The sequence below is a fragment of the Jaculus jaculus genome, chromosome 5 (genome assembly GCF_020740685.1).
Source record: "Jaculus jaculus isolate mJacJac1 chromosome 5, mJacJac1.mat.Y.cur, whole genome shotgun sequence".
Taxonomy (NCBI): Eukaryota; Metazoa; Chordata; class Mammalia; order Rodentia; family Dipodidae; genus Jaculus; species Jaculus jaculus.
The window spans coordinates 85,591,895-85,611,354 of NC_059106.1; the positions used below are offsets into that span (position 1 = coordinate 85,591,895).

General features: G+C 42.1%; 1 protein-coding gene across 1 annotated transcript in view; it reads left to right on the forward strand.

Moving 5' to 3' along the window:
- Positions 1 to 2,343: 2,343 nt before the first annotated feature.
- Cmpk1 (cytidine/uridine monophosphate kinase 1) overlaps positions 2,344 to 19,460 on the forward strand; it is a 70,652-nt gene continuing 53,535 nt past the window's right edge. Inside the window, exon 1 of the mRNA XM_045148707.1 lies at positions 2,344 to 2,545. Within this exon, the coding sequence (XP_045004642.1) occupies positions 2,375 to 2,545 (171 nt within the window). The 5' untranslated portion in view covers positions 2,344 to 2,374. The remainder of the gene's footprint in view (positions 2,546 to 19,460) is intronic.

Here is a 19,460-nt window from a genome sequence, read left to right on the forward strand (position 1 = left end):
TCTGGTCCAAGCTGACCTGGAATTAACTCTGTAGTCTCAGGGTGGCCTTGAACTCATGGCGATCCTCCTACCTCTGTCTCCCGAGTGCTGGGATTAAAGGCGTGCACCACCACGCTCGGCCATGTTTTCTTTTTTTAAGATTTATTTTTATTTATTTATTTATTAGAGACAGGGGGAGACAGAGAGTGAGAATGGGCATACCAGGGTCTCTAGCCACTGCAAACAAACTCCAGACACATGCACTACTATGTGCATCTGGCTTAGGTGGGACCTGGAGAATTGAACCTGGGTCCTTAGGCTTTGCAGGCAAACACCTTAACAGCTAAGCCATCTCTCCAGCCCAGTGTTTCACTTTTTCTATCAAACCATACCTGTACTTAAACACAAGCTCTAGTACAGCACTGCCCAATAGGTCTTTTTTTTTTTTTTCCTGGTTAATAGGTCTTTTTTATGATGGAAAATTTTCATGTGTGCATTGTCCAATACACCTGTAGCCACACATGACTACCAAGCCCTTAAAATGTGGTCAGTGTGAAGACCAAAATATTTATCTGAGAGAGAGAGAGAATTCCAGATTCCTGTGCTACTTTGTGTATCTGGCTTTGACCTGAGTGCTGGGGAATCAAACCCATGCCAGTAGACTTCACAAGTAAGCATCTTTAACCAGTTTGCCATCTCTCCAGCCCAGTACTTTTTAAAAATACTTATTTGTTTGAGAGAAAGAGAGTTAGAGAGGGGGCAGTAGGGAGAGAATATGAATGGGTGCACCAGAGCCTCCAGGCACTACCAACGAACTCCAGGCACCTGTGCCACTTTGTGCATCTGGCTTTACATGGGTACTGGGGAACTGAATTTGGACCCTTAGGCTTTGCAGACAAATGCCTTAACTACTGAGCTAACTCTTCAGCTCTGCAGAACTAATTAAAATTTATTTATTTATTTATTGGGGGGAGAGAATAAGAATGGGTGCACCAGGGACTCCCACTACTGCAAGTGAACTCAATATACATGTGCTACTTTGAGCATCTGGGTTTACAGGTATTGGCTAATTGAAGCCTGCCCAGTAGGATTTACAAGCAAGTGCAATTAACTGCACAGCCATCTCCTCAGCCCAGAACTAAATTTTCTTTCTTTCTTTCTTTCTTTCTTTCTTTCTTTCTTTCTTTCTTTCTTTCTTTCTTTTTTTTTGGTTTTACGAGGTAGGATCTCACTCTGGTCCAGGCTGACCTGGAATTAACTATGTAGTCTCAGGGTGGCCTCGAACTCTGGATGATCCTCCAACCTCTGCCTCCCAAGTGCTGGGATTAAAGGCGTGCACCACCATGCCCGGCCCAGAACTAAATTTGCACTTAATTGAACTTATTATAATTCAATAATCTCATGTGGCTAGTGGCTAGTATGTTGGACAGCTTGGCTCCTGTCTCCTATGTAAATGTTGCCTTGACTTATCTATTTGTTCCTCATGTCCTACTCATTCTAGCTTTAAATTAACATATTGTGTGGGCTGCTCTGGGCCAGAACCAAGTTATCTGTACTCATCTGCCTTTGATAGTATTCACCACTGCCTCACAATCTGAACATCCTTGGCTCATGGGGTAGGGGGTGCACATTCCTCAGGTTTCTTTCCTGCCTCTTTGGTCTTACTTCTCAGGTTCCTCCTTCCTCTCTCTAATTTTGAAAGATTCATGTTCACCCAGCCTCAGTCCCTAGTATTACCTTTCTTCTTCCTTAAGATATTTTCCCTAATAAAAGGGGCAGGGAAACGGAATTATAGTTTAGGCTTTTCTCTGCGATTAGAATACAATCCAAATTCCTTTGCATAACCAAAGGTCTGGATGATAAGCCACTTCTTCAGACCTGCCATTCGCCTCTCCCTCACAGACAGCGTTATAGATTACGCTCCACAAGTAGGACGGTCCGTCCCAGCTTTCCCTGGCTTTGCTCTTTCCTCCAGCCTTGGCTTGAATGTCACCTTCTACTACCTTAACCAAGCTATGTCCTCGTTTCCCCTTCGTTTGTTTCCTTCACAATAGATTCATGATCACTCCTTCGGGTCGACCGCCTCGTCGTTGGAACTGGACCTGCGGCAGGGCGGACCTCGGGGCTCCGGGCACACACAAACTCCCGGTGGCCTGCGGGCACGGGAACCCCCGCCCAGGCTGGAGCGGGCGGGCACCCAGCGGAGCGGAGCCCGGCGCGGCAGGAACCGCCTGACTGGAGACCGCCCGGGCGCGGCCGCCCGCGTCCGCGGAGGCCCCGCCCCTTCCGGCCGCCCGACTCCGGGCCGCTGGGCGGCGGGGGCCGGGGCCCCGCTCGGCCCGCCCCTTTCTGCCGCCGCCCCACCCCGCGCCGCCCGCTGTCACCGAGCCGCTGTATGCAGAGCGGCTGTCGTCGCCCGCTGCTGCGAGTCCTGGGCCCGAGCTTCTCGCTGCTGACCCGCGGGCCGCTTCTCCAGTGTCCTCGCCGCCTCATGAAGCCTCTGGTCGTGTTCGTCCTCGGCGGTCCCGGCGCCGGCAAGGGGACCCAGTGCGCGCGCATCGTGGAGGTGAGGCCGGGCGGCGGAGGGCTTCGGGGGCTCGGCGCGCTCGAGCCGCCAGCCGCACGGGCCGCGGACTACGAGTCCCGGCGGCCCCCGCGCCGCCCGCGTGGCCCGGGGCGGAGGGGCGCGGGCGCGCGGCGTTTCGGGGCGCTAGCGTGCTGAGGCCGGCCGGGGGTGGGGAGCTGCTTTGTGTGTCTCCCCGGATTCAGGACATTTTGGGGACCCGGTGTGACTCGAGAGTGGGTGGGACAGGACTCCGGGAGGGCCAGCATCTGGGGCTCGGCGCGGACTCAGGGTCGCCGTTCGTGGAGGGTGAGCTCCGGGAAGCGCGCCTTTGGCCTGACGCGGACACTGGCTTTTTTCTTTTTCCTTTCCCCCTCTCCGTGCCTGTCCGTGGGCTGAGCGCCGGGCTAACCCTTCGGCCTTTAGCCCGCCCCGGTCAGGCAAGCTACGCTTCTGCCCCACCTAGGCAGGCTCCAGGGCAGGGCCCGAGCAGTGAGTACACCCGGATCTTGCGGTTGGAAAAGCATCTGTGAGGTGTGCCGAGGTCAAGCTTTTACCCTTTAGCCGGTCTGCCAACTCATTCTTCCCACCTGTAGGCGTCACGACCTTTCTGTGGTCCTCACTTGCCTGGTCTCATGAAATAAAAGGCTGTCTGCTCTCAGATGGGCTGAGAAAGTGAAACACCTCTCAAGTCAAATCCTGTTACATTTCCCCTTCTTGCTTTGAGGCGCGACAAGTTTACCAGTTCAGTGCTGTTAATATTTGGGGTCTAGAGTGCCAGATACAGGGAAGGGAGCAAAGACATTAGACTCAATCAGCGGTTCAAACCTCTGCTCTGCCATGACTGTTTTTCCAGTCCTGGAGATGTTAGCTGCAGTGATACTGTTAGTGATACTGTAATGGACAGTCTGGGGGAGTGCTTGGGAAGAAGAAAAGATGGCTAGAGACAGTGGTGTGGCAAATCACTGTTAAATTTAATGGCCAGCGAGCTTTTGACTTAGAAATTCTAAGATAGTTTTCCTCTTTTCCCGGGGGCACAGCCTATATTCGCTTCCGACTTTTACTTTTGTGATCATATGTTCAACTCCTGTCCTATATTTTATTCCCTAAAGAGTGCTTGGGAAAAGTAGGATGTGTTCTAAAAGTCACTGTTTTGGTTTTTTGAGGTAGGGTGTCACTCTAGCCCAAGCTGACGTGGAATTCACTCTGTAGTCTCAGGGTTGGCCTTCTAAATGCTTGGATTGAAGGTGCACCACCACACCCGCTGTATTCACTTTTCATAAGACACATGACAAGTGGTTTTAAGGTTTTTGTTTTATAAATGAAATAACTTAAAATATAAATATACTAAGGGCAGGTGCAAAGACTTTAGAATTAAACAGATATGAGTTCAAACCCTGACTGTGCTGTTACTGTTCGTTTTTTTTTTTTTTTTTTTTTTTTGCCCTAGAGAAGTTACTTTTAGCTTGAACTCCCTTGTAAGAAAGGAGAAACTAGAAATGTCTATCATCTGTGGTAATTGTAAATATTAAATGAGTCAAAAAACATCTGGCACAAACAGGCAAATAATTTGTTCTCTATTTAAACTTCCTTTTTTATATTTATAATTTTTATTTATTTATTTTTAGAAATTGAACAGCTTTACTTAGTACACTGCTGTGGGCAGCAGGTAGGGTGGTAATAAGATTATTACCTGCAGCCAGTAGGTTTTATTTTGAAGCTGCCTTACTTTTTTCTCTTAAGTTTTATTTTTTTTTTTATTTTTGGCAATTTCACACATGTATATTTCATATATCATATATGTTCATCATATTTAATCCCCACTGCCCTCCACTCTTGCTAAGCCCCAGTCTTCCCAACTAGTCCCTGAAAGTGTTCTTTAAAATGTAATGATAACATCTATAGTTGAGTGTACTTAAATATTTTGTTTTAGTTTATAATGTATAAACATTATAAATGCCCATATCTACCCTAATACTCACATTACTTCACTGGATTAAAAAAATATATGTCCAGGTGCCTGGGAAGATGGCTCAGAAATTAAAGGCACTTGCTTACAGAGTCTGCTCCCCTCAGTTCAATTGCCCAGCCACCCATGTAATGCTGGTTGAGCATTCGAGTATTCATTTGCAGTGGCTAGAGACTCTGGCATACCCACATGCACCCTGACAAATAAATAAATAATTGAAAAAATGATCAGTGATTAGTATTTATACTTTGTTCAGTAATATCTTAAACTTGTTAATTATCAGTTATAAGATTGTGATCTTTAAATTTTGTTTTTATCATGAGAGAGAGAGAAAGAGGTAGATAAACATTGAGAATGGGCACACTAGGACCTCTAACCACTACAAACAAACTCCAGATGCGTGCGCCACCATGTGTATCTGGTTTACTTGGGTATTGAGATTGGACCTGGGTCCTTAGGTTTTGCAAACAAGTGCCTTAACTGCTAAGCCATCTCTCCAGCCCAGATTCTGTTCTTTAATGTATATTAACTTTTTTGACAGTATTGGGTGTTGAACCAAGTGTCTCATACATACTAGGCAACTTCTCTACCACAGAGGAGTTACATTGCATTCCTCTTTTTAAAATTTTTTGTTTTTGTTTTTTTTGAGGTAGAGTCTTACTCTGGCCCTGACCTGGAATTAACTACGTAGTCTCAGGGTGGTCTTGAACTAACAGTTATCCTTCTACCTTTGCCTCCTGAGTTCTTGGATTAAAGGCATGCACTACCACACCCGGCTGCCTTCCTCTTTTTAATTTTTATTTTGAAACAGGATCTGACTAAGTTGCTGATACTAGCTGACCCAGGCCTTGAACTTAAGATTCTCCTTCCTCAGCCTCATGCATAGGTGGGCCCACAAGTCTGTCCCACCAAGCATTTAAACTATTTTGATCTGTCATCTTTCATGAACCTCTTTGCTGTTGGTTACAGTAGCCATAAATGTTAACCTGATAATTGGCCAATTCTAGACAATTTGTATTTTAGCATTTACTTTCCCCTTGCTGATTAAATAAACACTGGAAGATCTATAATCACCTAAGTAAGGTATTTTTCCCTTTGCAATTTTTTTTGCATTTTGGCTCAATCTTTCATTACACAGGAAGTTATAAACTGAATCCCAAAAGATTGTAATTTTTGAAATTATTTTTTTTCTGTTGGGAAAATGTTATATAACTAGATATTAAATTCCCCAACTATCATGTCAAACCTAATTTAGTTCACAGGGTTCCTGAAATGTGCTGAAATAGAATTGTTTCTGTGGGGAAATTACCTTGACTTCTAACTTGCTGCCAGAAGTTGGTTTTTTGATTTTGAGACAGTCTCACTCTGGAGCTCAGGCTGACCACTAACTATTATTATTATTATTATTATTAATTTGGTTGTTCGTTCTTTTACTTTTTAAAAATATTTTGTTTTTATTTATTTCAGAGAGGGGAAGAGGCAGGTGGGGGGAGAATGTGGGTATGCCAGGGTTTCTGGCCACTGCAAATGAACTCCATATACATGTGCCACCTTGTTTACATGGGTCCTGGGGAATCAAACTGAGGTCCTTTGGCCTTGCAGGCAAGTGCCTTAACCACTAAGCCATCTCTCCAGCCCTCTTTTATTTTTATTTATTTATTAGAGAGAGAGAGGGAGAGGGAGGGAGAGAGGGAGGGAGAGAATGGGCACATCAGGGCCTCTAGCCACTGCAAAGGAATCCCAGATGTATATGCCACCTTGTGCATTTGGGTCCTGGGGAATCGAACCTAGGACTTTGGCTTTACAGGCAAGCACCTTAATCACTAAATCATCTCCCCAGCCCAGCCATTAACTACTCTGCCTCAGCCTCCCAAGTGCTAGGAATACAGGTGTTGCCATCTGGGAAGAAGACTTAGGGGGGATGTCTAAAGGATTGACTTTACCCATTTATTTGTGCTGGTCCTTTTTTGCTTTTTATTTGTTTTGCTCTCTACTTGATTATTTCTAAATCTGTGTCATCTTTAAATTTTTTTTTAAATTAGCAATTTTCTAAATCAGTTCAATACATGTGCTCATAGTGGAATTTTTTTTTTTTCTAAAAACTCATGAAGGCAGGGCTGGGAAGATAGCTCAGTCAATAAATGGTTTTGCCTTGAAAACATGAGTTCCTGAGTTTGATCCCCAGTACCCATGTAAATGCCAGTGGTGGTAGTGTGTACCTTTAATCCCAGTACTGAGGAACTGGAGATAGATGGATATCCGGAGCTCTAGCTAACCAGTCTATCTAATGAGAGACCCTGTCTCAAAAAGAGGTGGACAGTGTACCTGAGGATGACACCTGAGGTTGTCCTCTGGCCTACACACACACACACACACACACACACACACACACACACACAACCTCAAACAATGAATACATATGTATACCACACACACATATGTGTGCAAAACAAAATCATGATGTCAATGCTGTGCTATTTTTGAGTTTTGAAAAATTAAATTTTGGGCTGGAGAGATGGCTTAGCAGTTAAGTGCTTGCCTGTGAAGCCTAAGGACCCTGGTTTGAGGCTTGATTCCCCAGGACCCATGTTAGCCAGATGCACAAGGGGGTACATGTGTCTGGAGTTCATTTGCAGTGGCTGGAGGCCCTGGCGTGCCCATTCTCCCTCCCTCTCTATCTGCCTCTTTCTCTCTGTCTCTCTCTGTGTGTCACTCTCAAATAAATAAATAAAAATGAACAAAAAAATTTTTTAAAAATTAAATTTTATGTTTGTTTTGGCCCAAGAGAAATTATAACACCATAACCTCAATTACCTTTAAGAATAACACCCACAATTTTGCATGTGTTAGTTAGAAAGAATATTTAAACTTCTCTTTTTACAAATTGTGAACATTTTGTCATTTTAAAAAATATTTTATTTATTTACTTGAGTGGTGGGGGAATGGGAATGCCAGGGCCTTTAACCACTGCAAACAAACTCCAGACTCATGTGCCACCTTGTGCATCTGGTTTATGTGGGTTCTGGGGAATCAAACCTGGATCTTTAGGCTTCACAGACAAGCGCTTTGACCACTAAGCCATTTCTCCACCCCAAAATAATTTATTTATTTGAGAGAGAATGAAAATTAGCATACCAGGGCCTCGAACCACTACAAACAAACTCCAGACTCATGCGCCTTGTGCACCTGGCTTTACGTGGGTACTAGGGAATCAAACTTAGGTCCTTAGGTTTTGCAGGTAAGCTCCTTAACCATTAAGCCATCTTACCAGCCCTTTGTTTACATAACCAAATTACGACTTAAACTTCTATCCATGTTATAACTTTCTTCAGGTCTTGTTTGCAGGGGTGACTCCTATTTGCATGTCCATCCCATTTACTGAGTTCAGGAAACATTTTGAATAATACTGAATTTAAGTATGTAGAAATCAGAAAGAGTCCAGGAAACATTTTGAATGATACTGAATGTAAGTATGTAGAAATCAGAAACTTGGAGTTGGGGAGATGGCAGTCTGTAAAGCTACTGCTGCAAAAGCATGAGGGTCTGAGACTGGATGTTCCACCCATGGAAATGCCAGGCCGAGAGACATATGTGCTTGGGAGGCAGTGGCAGGCAAATCCTTGGAGCAAGATGGCTAAGTGGATTAGCTAAGTTGGTGAACACAGGGCTTAGTGAGAGACCCTGTCTCAGTGTGTAAGGTGGAGTAATGTCAACCTCTGGACTACACATACACAGATGCATGTGCACACATGCACACATACCATACACACACAAAAATATGAAGCTTCCATTTTAAATTTTTTCTTTAAATTTTATTTTCATTTATTAGAGAGAGAAGGAGGGAGGGAAAGAATGGGCATGCCAGGGCCTTTAACCTCTGCAGAAGAACTCCAGATGAATGCACTACCATGCACATCTGGCTGTGGGTTCTGGGGAATTGAACCTGGGTCCTTTGGCTTCACTGGCAAGTGCTTTAAACACTAAGCCATCTCTCCAGCCCTGAAACTTTTCTGTTTTTGTTTCCATTTTTGTACATTGTATCTAGCACGTAATAGGTTCTTAGTAAGTAGTTATTGAATAAATATTGACAGAAGACATAACTTAATCCTGTACTTAAAAAAATTTGGTCCCCAGGGGGCGCCCAAGTAGTGGGTAGCTTTCCCACTTTCTGGAAGATAAGGGTGAATAATGAGACCTAGCTCTATATTTCTCATAGTTCTCATGTGACATTTCTGCTTACTCTCAGTGAATGAGTGGTAAGTATGCTGAGCAGATTTTCAAAAGCTTTTGATTACATATTCCAGAACACACGTGCACTGAAAAAAAAAAAAAAACAAACAGATAGGAAAAATCTGTAGACCTCAGAGTCCAGTCTGATGTTTAAGAATAAGACTTTTTTCTTCCTGGTGTGTATGGTTATGGAATAATTTTTGTTTGTTTGTTTTTTGAGGTAGTGTTTCACTCTAATCCAGGCTGACCTGGAATTCACTCTGTATTCTCAGGGTGGCCTCGAACTCATAGCAATCCTTTTACCTCTGCCTCCTGATTGCTGGGATTAAAGGTGAGCGCCATCACATCTAGCGAATAATTTTTTTGTTTTTGTTTTTCAAGGTAGGGCCTCAGTCTAGCTCAGGGTGACCTGGGATTCACTGTGTAGTCTCAGGGTGGCCTCATGGTGATCCTCCTACTTCTGCTTCCCGAGTGCTGGGATTAAAGGTCTAGGGTTTCACTCTAGCCCAGGCTGACCTGGAATTCACTTGTAGCCTCAGGTTGACCTCAAATTCATGGTGATCCTCCCACCTCGGCCTCCCAAGTGCTGTGATTAAAGGCATGTGCCACCATGTCTGGCCTATTTTTTGTATTTATTTATTGGCTTTTCGAGGTAGGGTCTTGCTCTAATCCAGGTTGACCTGGAATTCACTATGTTGTCTCAGGGTGGCCTTGAACTCATGGTGATCCTCCTACCTTTGCCTCCCAAGTGCTGGGATTACAGACATGTGCCAACATACCTGGCTTGTTTTTATTTTTAAAGTAGTTTTAAATGATCTGTATAGAGATGGTTCATGGAATCCTTGAAGTACTAGTGTTTTATTAAGGGTGCTTATACCATGGTTTTTTTCATTTTTTGCAAGCAGAGAGAGAGATAGAGACAGACAGAGAATAGGCATGCCAGGGCCATTAGCCAAATGCAAATGAACTCCAGACACATGTGTCCCTTGTGCATCTGGTTTATGTGGGCCCTGGGGAATCGAAACTGGGTCTTTTGGCTTTGCAGGCAAATGCCTTAACCACTAAGCCATCTCTCCAGCCCAACCCTGAGTTGTTTTTCTTTTTATGTTGAAAATTTAGAAGAGGGGAGAATAGCTTCAAATTATTTTTTTGTACTTCCTTTGTGGCTTTTTTTCCCTTTCCATTTTAGTTGCAAAAGTAACATGCCTGTTGGGGTAAATTCAGTTTCTTTTAATCCTGAGGTTAGCAGTATTAACTGCCTCATCTCTTTCTCAGTAATTTTACAAAAAATCACAAATCTTTTAGAATTTTTTTTTTTTTTTTTTTTTTTTTGAGGTAGGGTCTTACTCTAGCCCAGGCTGACCTGGAATTTACTATGTAGTCTCAGGGTGGCCTCAAACTCATGATAGTCCTCCTACCTCAGCCTCCTGAGTGCTGGGATTAAAGGCATGTACTGCCAGTTCCAGCTACATTTTCAATGTTCACTAGAGTCATTCTGTTTTCTAGTAAAGAAACTATATCCTTTCAAGGCTTAACTACAGATTTAATTCATTTTTATTTGTAGCTCAGATATTCTGAATATTGCCCCAGTTTGCTGTGGATACTTTTATTTTATAAGCAAGATTCGTATATGTGGATTGCTGGGTCAGAAGGTTTGTACATTTAAAATTTTTTTTTTTTTTGGATTTTTGAGGTAGGGTCTCACTCTAGCCCAGGCTGATGTGGAATTCACTGTGTAGTCTCAGGGTGGCCTTGAACTCATGGTGATCCTCCTACCTCTGCCTCCCGAGTGCTGGGATCAAAGGTGTGTGCCACCATGCCAGGCTCATTTTAAAATTTATTTTCTTTTATTTTTTTTTCATTTTAAAATTTTAATTGATGATTTTTCCAGTTATTTTGAGAAAGCATTATATTTGACTTTTCCACAAAAAGAGAATTATTCAGCTATTGATACCAAAAGGGTACTTACTTGGGGAACTGGCTGACGATTATAAAAGCTAAGAAGTCACATGATACTCCATATGCGAGGACCTTAAGCTCCGAGCAGTGTTGTTCTTCCTCCGGCTTTTGTTCTAGGAGCTCTGAGTGGATTGGATGGTGAGGGCTGAGGGCTAACACTTGCTCAGTCCACTGGTTCAAATGCTGACGTCTTCCAAAACATCTCAAGACCCACTCAGAAAAATTTCACCAGCTCTGTGGTTGTTTATCCCTTAGCATCATATTGATACTGAAAATTAACCACCAGAAGCTTATGCTTATCACATTTCTGTTAGCAGCATGATTCTTTACCAATATTGGAAAATTATTATTTTAAGTTTTGTTACCTTCTTTCTAAAGAAGTTTTTCTAGCTGGATGTGGTGGCACATGCCTTTAATCACAGTACTTGGGAGGCTGAGGTAGGAGAATCTCTGGGTTGTAGGCCAGCCTGTGACTGCATAGTGAATTCCAGCTCAGCCTGGGCTAGAGTGAAACCCTACCTCGAAAAACAAACAAACAAACAAACAAAATACAGTTGAAGCATTTGCCTACAAAGCCTAGTGACCGGGGTTCAATTCCCCAGTACCCATGTAAAGCCAGATATACCAGTGGCACATGCATCTGGAGTTTGTTTGCAATGGCTGGAGACCCTGGCATGCTCATTCTCTTGTCTCACTTTCTCTGTCTCTCTACTTGCAAATAAATAAATAAACTTTAAAAAATAGGGCTGGAGAGATGGCCCAGTGGTTAAAGGTGCTTGCTTACAAAGCCTGCTGGCCCAAGTTCAATTTGCCAGCCATCTATGTAAAGCCAAACAGATGTTAGCTTACAACAGTAAGAAACCCTAGCATGCCCATACCCCCCGACACACACATGCAAATAAAAATTTTTAAATGCTTTCTAAATAAATGACAAGTACAAATGAATGAAAACATGCATATGTATATATACAGATATACATACAAACACACATACACATACACATGTACACACACACACACATCTCCCCATTCTACCTAATGTGTCCCTAGGGGAAAATGAGTAATTTACTCAGAAAAAAAGGTCTTTATTTTATTTTTTATTTACTTTCTTTATTTGAGAGAGAGATAAGAGGCAGAGTGTGAGAGAAATAAACTCTAGATGCATGTGCCACCTTGTACATTTGGCTTAAGTGGGTACTGGGGAATCAAACCTGGGTTCTTTGGCTTCATATGCAAGCACCTTAACCACTTAGCCATCTCTCCAGCCCTATTTTTTAAAGTTTATTTATTTATTTGCAAGTAGAGAGACAGAGAAAGTGAGACAAGAGAATGAGCATGTTTTTTAAGAGCCAGGTCCTTGTGATAGTTACTGAAATGCAAGCAAGCACCTTTAATTACTGTGCCATCTGCCCAGTTGACTGAAAGGAACTGTAGGTATACAGTGACAAGTCCTGTGACACATATGTATCTCATATGTCATTTAAATCCTGGCATCTAAGCTTCAATACATGTACAAGCTTCATGTACAAGTTCACTTGTGAAGGCCAGGGGCTGCTGGAAGATGTGGGAAGTGAAGGCACTTAAGACTGAGTTACCCTTGTGTACAGTAAGTGGAGATTGAATTCGGAGAAAAGTCTAGGGAAAACCAACATTAAGTGAGACTGAAACTCAGAATGCTTCCTGAATACGGACTGTGCAGTGTCTGTGGATAGGGATGCTTCTCAAGGCTCTCATTTGCAGGTGTGCACCTCATAGAACTTCATGACAAAAGATAAAAGAATTTTGCAGGTATTAATGCTTTACCATAAAGTATTTTAACTGTTTTTCTTTTCTTTTTCCTCCCCAACTAGAATGTAATGCTTTTAAGGGTGAGATCTCTTTGTCATTTGCTCCTGCACATTTTACCACATGGTATTTAAAGGGCCTGTTCATTTTTCAGGTCTTACTTTGAAGATTCCAGAATGTTTGTCATGCCTGATGCTCATGGTGTCTTATTTTTTTCCACAGTGACTCTTGGCCAAAAGAAATATCTGACAGTTGTATTTATTAAAGTCAAGCAATACTTAATTATTTTGTAACAACTTAGTAGTGGTTTGAGGGAATAATACATATAAATTAGGAAAAATTAGCAACTTAATTTCATCTCAGTTACTAATGAGATGTATAGACCTATTGAGGACTACAGTTTATTATAACTTGGAATCTCACTGGACACTTTCACCCTCATTTCCTTTCCCACATTAATTTTCATGTGGCAGTTTTTTTTTTTTTTAATTACAGCACTTGCCTACAAAAAAAACAAATCAGCATTATAGAGCTATGACAACATCCAAAAGTACATGGTCTGAAGTTGAAACTTAGCTACCTTGACCAGGAAGTTTATATGGGGTCTTAACAGCTATCTAGTATTACCTTGTTCCCTTGAAAATTTAAACCCAGGCTGGAGAGAAGGCTCAGATTTAAAGGTACTTGCTAGCAAAGCTTGTGTGCCGGGGTTCAGTTCCCCAGTACCCACATAAAGCCAGATGCACAAAGTGTCACATATGTCTAGAGTTAGCTTGTACTGGCACACCCATTGTTTCTCTCAAACAAATAAAAATGTTTTTTAAAAAAGAAAAGACCAGGCATGGTGGCATATATCTTTAATCCTAGCACTTGGGAGGCAGAGGTAGGAGTGTGGATGTGAGTTCAAGGCCATCCTGGGACTACAGAGTAAGTTCCAGGTCAGCCTGAGCTACAGTGAGACCTAACCTTGGGGGAATGCATAAAAAGGAAAAGAAAAGTAAACATAAGCCTAGGGCATTTGGGAATTTGTCTGAAGGTACCTTGGCACATAGTTTGGGGACCAAGAGCTTAAATGTCATTTTCTCTGTAAAATTTACTGTGGCATTTTTAGACGAGATTAGGTTTTCAATATGCTTCATAACATGTATTGGTTTGTAATTCTGTCGTTCTATAGCTATAATTCATTGTTATGATTATTTAATTGACTCCTTTATTGTAAGGTAAGAATTTTAAGCTTTTAAAAACTTTCTGTGTTTTGGTTTTTCTAAGTAGGGTCTCGCTATAGCTCAGGCTGATTTGGAAACCACTCTGTAGTCTCAGGCTGGCCTCCAACTCAAAGTGATCCTCAACCTCCTGAGTACTGGGATTAAGAGTGTGTACCACCTCACCTTGCAAAGATTGTAGATTTTTTTTGAGGCAATGTCTCACTCTAGCCCAGCTGACCTGGAACTCACTATATAGTCTCAGGCTGGCCTCAGACTCACAGGGATCCTCCTACCTTGGACTCCCGAATGCTGGGCTTAAAGATGCCTGGCAAGAATTGTAGAATTTTTTCTTTTCGAGGCAGGGTGTTACTCTAGCCCAGGCTGACCTGAAATTTACTATGTACTCTCAGACTGGCTGCAAACTCAGAGCTTTCTTCCTACCTCAGCCTCCCAAGTGCTTGGATTGCATGTACCACCATGCCTGATGAATTATAATCTTTTTAAAATAAAACTTACTTGCAAGCAGAGAGAAAAGAGAGAATGGGCATGCCAGGGCCTCCAGTTACTGCAAACATACTCTGCATGCATGTGCCTCTTTGTGCATCTGAATTTATGTGGGTACTGGGAAATTGAACCTGGGTATTAGGCTTTGCAGGGAAGTACCTGAATCACTGAGCCATCTCTCCAGCCCCAAATAGTAGATTTAAAATTTTTATTTATTTATGAGAGAAAGAGAGAGAGGAAGAAAGAGGCAGATAGGGTTGGAGAGATGGCTTAGTGGTTAAGCGCTTGCCTGTGTAGCCTAGGGACCTCAGTTCGAGGCTTAATTCACCAGGACCCATGTTAGCCAAATGCACAAGGGGAACACATGCATCTGGAGTTCGTTTGTAGTGGCTGGAAGCCCTGGTGTGCCTATTCTCTCTGTCTGCCTCTTTCTCTCTGTCACTCTCAAATAAATAAATAAAAACTTAAAAAAAGAAAGAAAGAGGCAGATAAAGAATGGGTGCCTCAGGGCCCCCAGCCACTGCTAACAAACTCCAGATGCATGTGCCATCTTGTGCATCTGGCTTATGTGGGTTCTGAGGAATCAAACCTGGGTCCTTTGGCTTTGCAGGTAAGTACCTTAACTTCTAAGCCATCTCTCTAGCCTTGAATTGTAGATTTTTTTAGAAAAAGTTTTTGTTCATTTTTATTTATTTATTTGAGAGTGATAGAGAGAGAGAATGGGCGTGCCAGGGCCTCCAGCCACTGCAAATGAACTCCAGACACGTGCGCCTTCTTGTGCATCTGGCTAACGTGGGTCCTGGGGAATTGAACCTTGAACTGGGGTCCTTAGGCTTCACAGGCAAGCGCTTAACCGCTAAGCCATCTCTCCAACCCCTGAATTGTAGATTTTTAAATGTGTCATTGTACCTTTAGTGTCTAGCACTTTGGTGTGAATTGATGCTTAATAAATATTAAGTAGAGCTTGAAGCTAGTTATATCTGGCTCCTGCTCCTGGATATTTCAATTTTTGACTTTAATTTCCTCAACTGATAATTGTAAATTTAAAAAAAATTATTTTTATTTATTTGTTTGTTTACTAGAGAGTGAGAATGGATGTGCCGGGGCCTTTAGCTCCTACAAATGAACTCCAAATGCATGTGCCTCCCTGTGCATCTGGCTTACATGGGTTCTGGGGAGTCGAACGTAGGTCCTTAGGCTTTGCATGCAAGTGCCTTAACCACTAAGCCATTTCTCCAACCCAATTGTTCATTAAAAAATATTTTATTTATTTGAAAGAAGAAAGAGAAAATATGGGTGCACCAGGACCTCTTGTCCCTGAAAATAAACACCATTTTGTGCAGCTGACTTTACATGGGTACTGGGGAATCAAACCCAGCTTTCAAGTAAGCACCTTTTACTGCTGAGCCATCTCTCCAGCCCCTAGGAATATATCTATGTTATAGGGTATTGGGAGGATTAGCCAAAAGAACCTATGTAATTGAATGGTATGATGATTGAAATGTATTAGGTACTTAATATATGTTAGCACATCTCCTTCCCCCATTCTAATCTGCTCATCCATAGTAAATGAGAAAAATATGTTGAGGAATTGGAAGATGGGTCAGTGATTAAAGGCACTTGCAAAGCCTGCAGGCCTGAATTCTATTCCCCAATACCTATGTAAAGCCAGATGCACAGTGTGGCTGTAGCATGTACCGGGAGTTCATTTGCAGCAGTGTGAGGTCCTAGCATACCTATTCATTCCCCCCTCAGATAAATAAAAATATTTTAAAAATATGTTGAGAAGCATAAATACCAAATTTTAGTAGTCATTCTGAGTTACTAGACAAAATAACTAAAGGACACAGATCAAAAGTTTCATACCTAATGCCCCAGTGAGAGAAATCTGATGCATTATTCCTACTGTACAGACATGGAAATGGAAGCAAAGGACTTGGCTAAAGTCACATGGTTAAGTTCATTCTCAGGCAGTCTGACACACATGTTGTTATTTTGTTACTTTTTTTTTTTTTTAAAGGCAGGGTCTCTGGCCCAGGCTGGCCTCAAACTCACAGTAATCCTCGACCTCAGTCTCCAGAGTGCTGAGATTATAGGTGTGAGCCACCATGCTGGGCTGTTTTATTGAGGTACTGGGGGTTGAACCAGGGCTTTACATGTGCCAGGGAAGGACTCTACCACTGCTACCATTGAGCTACAGCCTCAGTCCTGGCATGAAACTTGATTTGTATCCTTCAATACAAATATGTAGCTCAGTGTTAGGTGCTTACCCAGTATAGATAAGGCCTTAGGTTCAATTTTCGGGAGGAGGGGTGCGATTGAAGAGATCTTTAAGCTGTATGGGTCTCTGTGTTGTGCCAGGTAGCAGTGGTTTGTCTGGTGTGTGTGGGGTGGGGAAGGTAGCGTTTTAAAAAATCCCAAACAAGGGGCTGGAGAGATGCCTCAGTAATTAAGGTACTTGCTTGCAAAGCCAGCCCAGGTTAAATTTCCCAACACCCATGTTAAGCCAGATGCACAAAGGGTGCATGTACCTAGAGCTCATTTGCAGTGGCAAGAGACCCTAGTGTGCTCGCTCACTCCCCTTGCAAATAAATAAAATATTTTAAAAATGTATTACTAGCAAGATGAGACAGAGAGAGAGAGAGAGAGAGAGAGAGAGAGAGAGAGAGAGAGAATGGACTCTCCAGGGCTTTAAGCTACTGTAAATGAATTCCAGACATATGTGTCACCTTGTGCATCTGGCTTACATGGGTACTGGGGAATTGAACCTGGGTCCTTTGGCTTTATAGGCAAGTGCCTTAACCCCAAAGCCATCTTCCTAGCCCATAAATAAAATATTCCTTAAAAAGGAAAAAAAAAAAACTTTAAAAAATTTCCCAAACAAAATTAGATATTTCTGCCTCAGTTTGCCCTAACTCAAAGTCTTCTTTTCCTCGTCCTTATTCCCTTTGAAATCTAATTTACACACTTTGGGTTAAAAGTTCCATTGACCATAATTGGTTAATTTAAACATTACATTCCAGTTGAAATGCTAATGGAAGAGAACTGTGCTAACTAAGACCTCCCAAAGTCACATAAGAGTACAGTATTTAACAGCTGGCATTCTGAATTGAAATCAGAACATTTCTAAGAAGTCATTCTGGTGATACTTCGTGTCATGAGGTCATGTTGACTTTTGTTACTTGAAAGCTAATACTTGAAAGTGTATTTGCTGTAACATTTCAGTTGCTTTAACCTGACAAATCAAGAACATTTTTACAGACTAAACATATGATAAGAGCATTTAAAACTTAATAGAGAACAGTTGTGGCTGACATACTGTTTGCTGACAGTGTTGTTCAGCCCGGTGAATAAAGTTATCACAACATAACTTGGATAAAAGAAACAGCACCAGTTGTATCTTACTGTCTCAGAACTGTCACTTTGAGGGACTGGGTCCCATTAAATATATGTTCTATGTCTGGTTTATGTCAGTGTTTCCCAAAAGACGTATAAGTTGTTACATTCATCATTAGGCTATATCCCATACTAACAAGCAAATATGCCTTCCTTGAAGTTACACAAAAAACATTTCCTTTCTGCCAACTTCTTTTTTGGAGCTTCTAAAGTGTATTTGCTATTTAAAAATCCACATGGTTAAACCCACAGGATTTACCTTTATAATGATGTATGGTTTAGGTAGACAGTAATACATGCATTTCCTTTTTCTTGGTCTACTGGGAGCATACAGGCACCCCAGAAGACATTTTGATTGTGTAATTGAAAATTGACTTAATAGCTAATTTAGGCTGTCAAATAGTGGAACATTACTAGTTATTCAAGTACTAACAAAATAGGAAATGTTAGTGTTTCAGAAGTGGAAAAATATCAAGGATAAAGCAAATGAGACAAGGATGTCTAGAATCTGGCTTAATCAAGGTGGATCAAGAACACCCAGCTTTTTGAGTGTGACTGAAATTTATGTTCTCATTTCCATGCCAGTATACAGTAAAAACCTATTAACTCTGAGCCTTCTTTTTAAATGTCTACCAGCAGATTCTGATCTTCAAAGGCCATCTTGACAAAATAGGTAAAAAGGGCAAGAAATAGAAGCTCATTATTTTATGCTACTGAGTTTGGGGATTGTCACCCATAACCTAGCCTAACATGGGAGTGCATATGCACCACTTGAGCACCAGGACATGACCATCTTCTTCCAAATGGGCAGTTCATTGTTAAGTGCTCAACTGTATTATTGTAGATTATGTACCCATAGAGTTCAGAGTGGTGGGAACTCAGCTGTGCATTAATGATGTGAGTCTGATTTTTTTTGTGTGTTTATATGTGTGTGTTTCATGTGCATGTGAGAGTATGGATATGGATGTGGAGGTCAGAGTCCTTGCCTTTCAGCTTCTTTTTTTTTCTCCCCTGAGGCAGGGCTTTCTGGATCATGTGCTTCTGGAGTTCTTTGCAGTAGTTACTGCAGCTGCAGGTTTTTTGGAAGTTCTCTTGTCTGTCTCCCATCCATACCAACATGCTGGGATTACAGAGGCTCACCATAGGATTTTTACATATTGTCTGGAAAGGACTGAACTTGGGTACTCAGATTTGAGCAGCAAGTGCCTTATAAACTGGGTTATCTCCCAAGTATAATTTTAATTGTGAGGAGTCAGATTCCTTTCAGAAGGTAATTATGAAGTGGAGCTCCAGAACAATCCCTACAATACCTTTCTGAAGTTCCTCTCCTAAGCCATTGAAAACATTACCAGGTACAAAGGCCAGCAGCCATTAGAACCTGTTCTAAAAGTATCATTCACCAGTGGGAGAGAAGGACATCATTTTAAAGATCCAGTTTTTATCTATCTATTAATTAATTATTTTTGGTTTTGTGAGGTAGGGTCTTGTTCTAGCTCAGGCTGACCTGGAATTCACTATGTTGTCTCAGAGTGGCTTTGAACTAACTCATCAGTATCCTCCTACCTCTGCCTCCTAAGTGCTGGGGTTAAAGACATGTGCCACCACACCTGGCTTGCTCCAATTTTCTTATATGGAAGGTTTCCTTCATGGTTTATTTCCCTCCTCCTTTTGCCGTCCTTCTGCCTTAGTCTCGTGGATACTGGTGTTTCAAGTGTGTGCCATGATGTCATGATTAGAAGTTGTTTTTTTTTTTTATAATGTTTTATTTCTTATTTATTTGAAAGATAGAAAGAGTCAGGTAGAAGCTGGGCATGGTGTCGCACGCCTTTAATCCCAGCACTCGGGAGGCAGAGGTAGGAGGATCACCGAG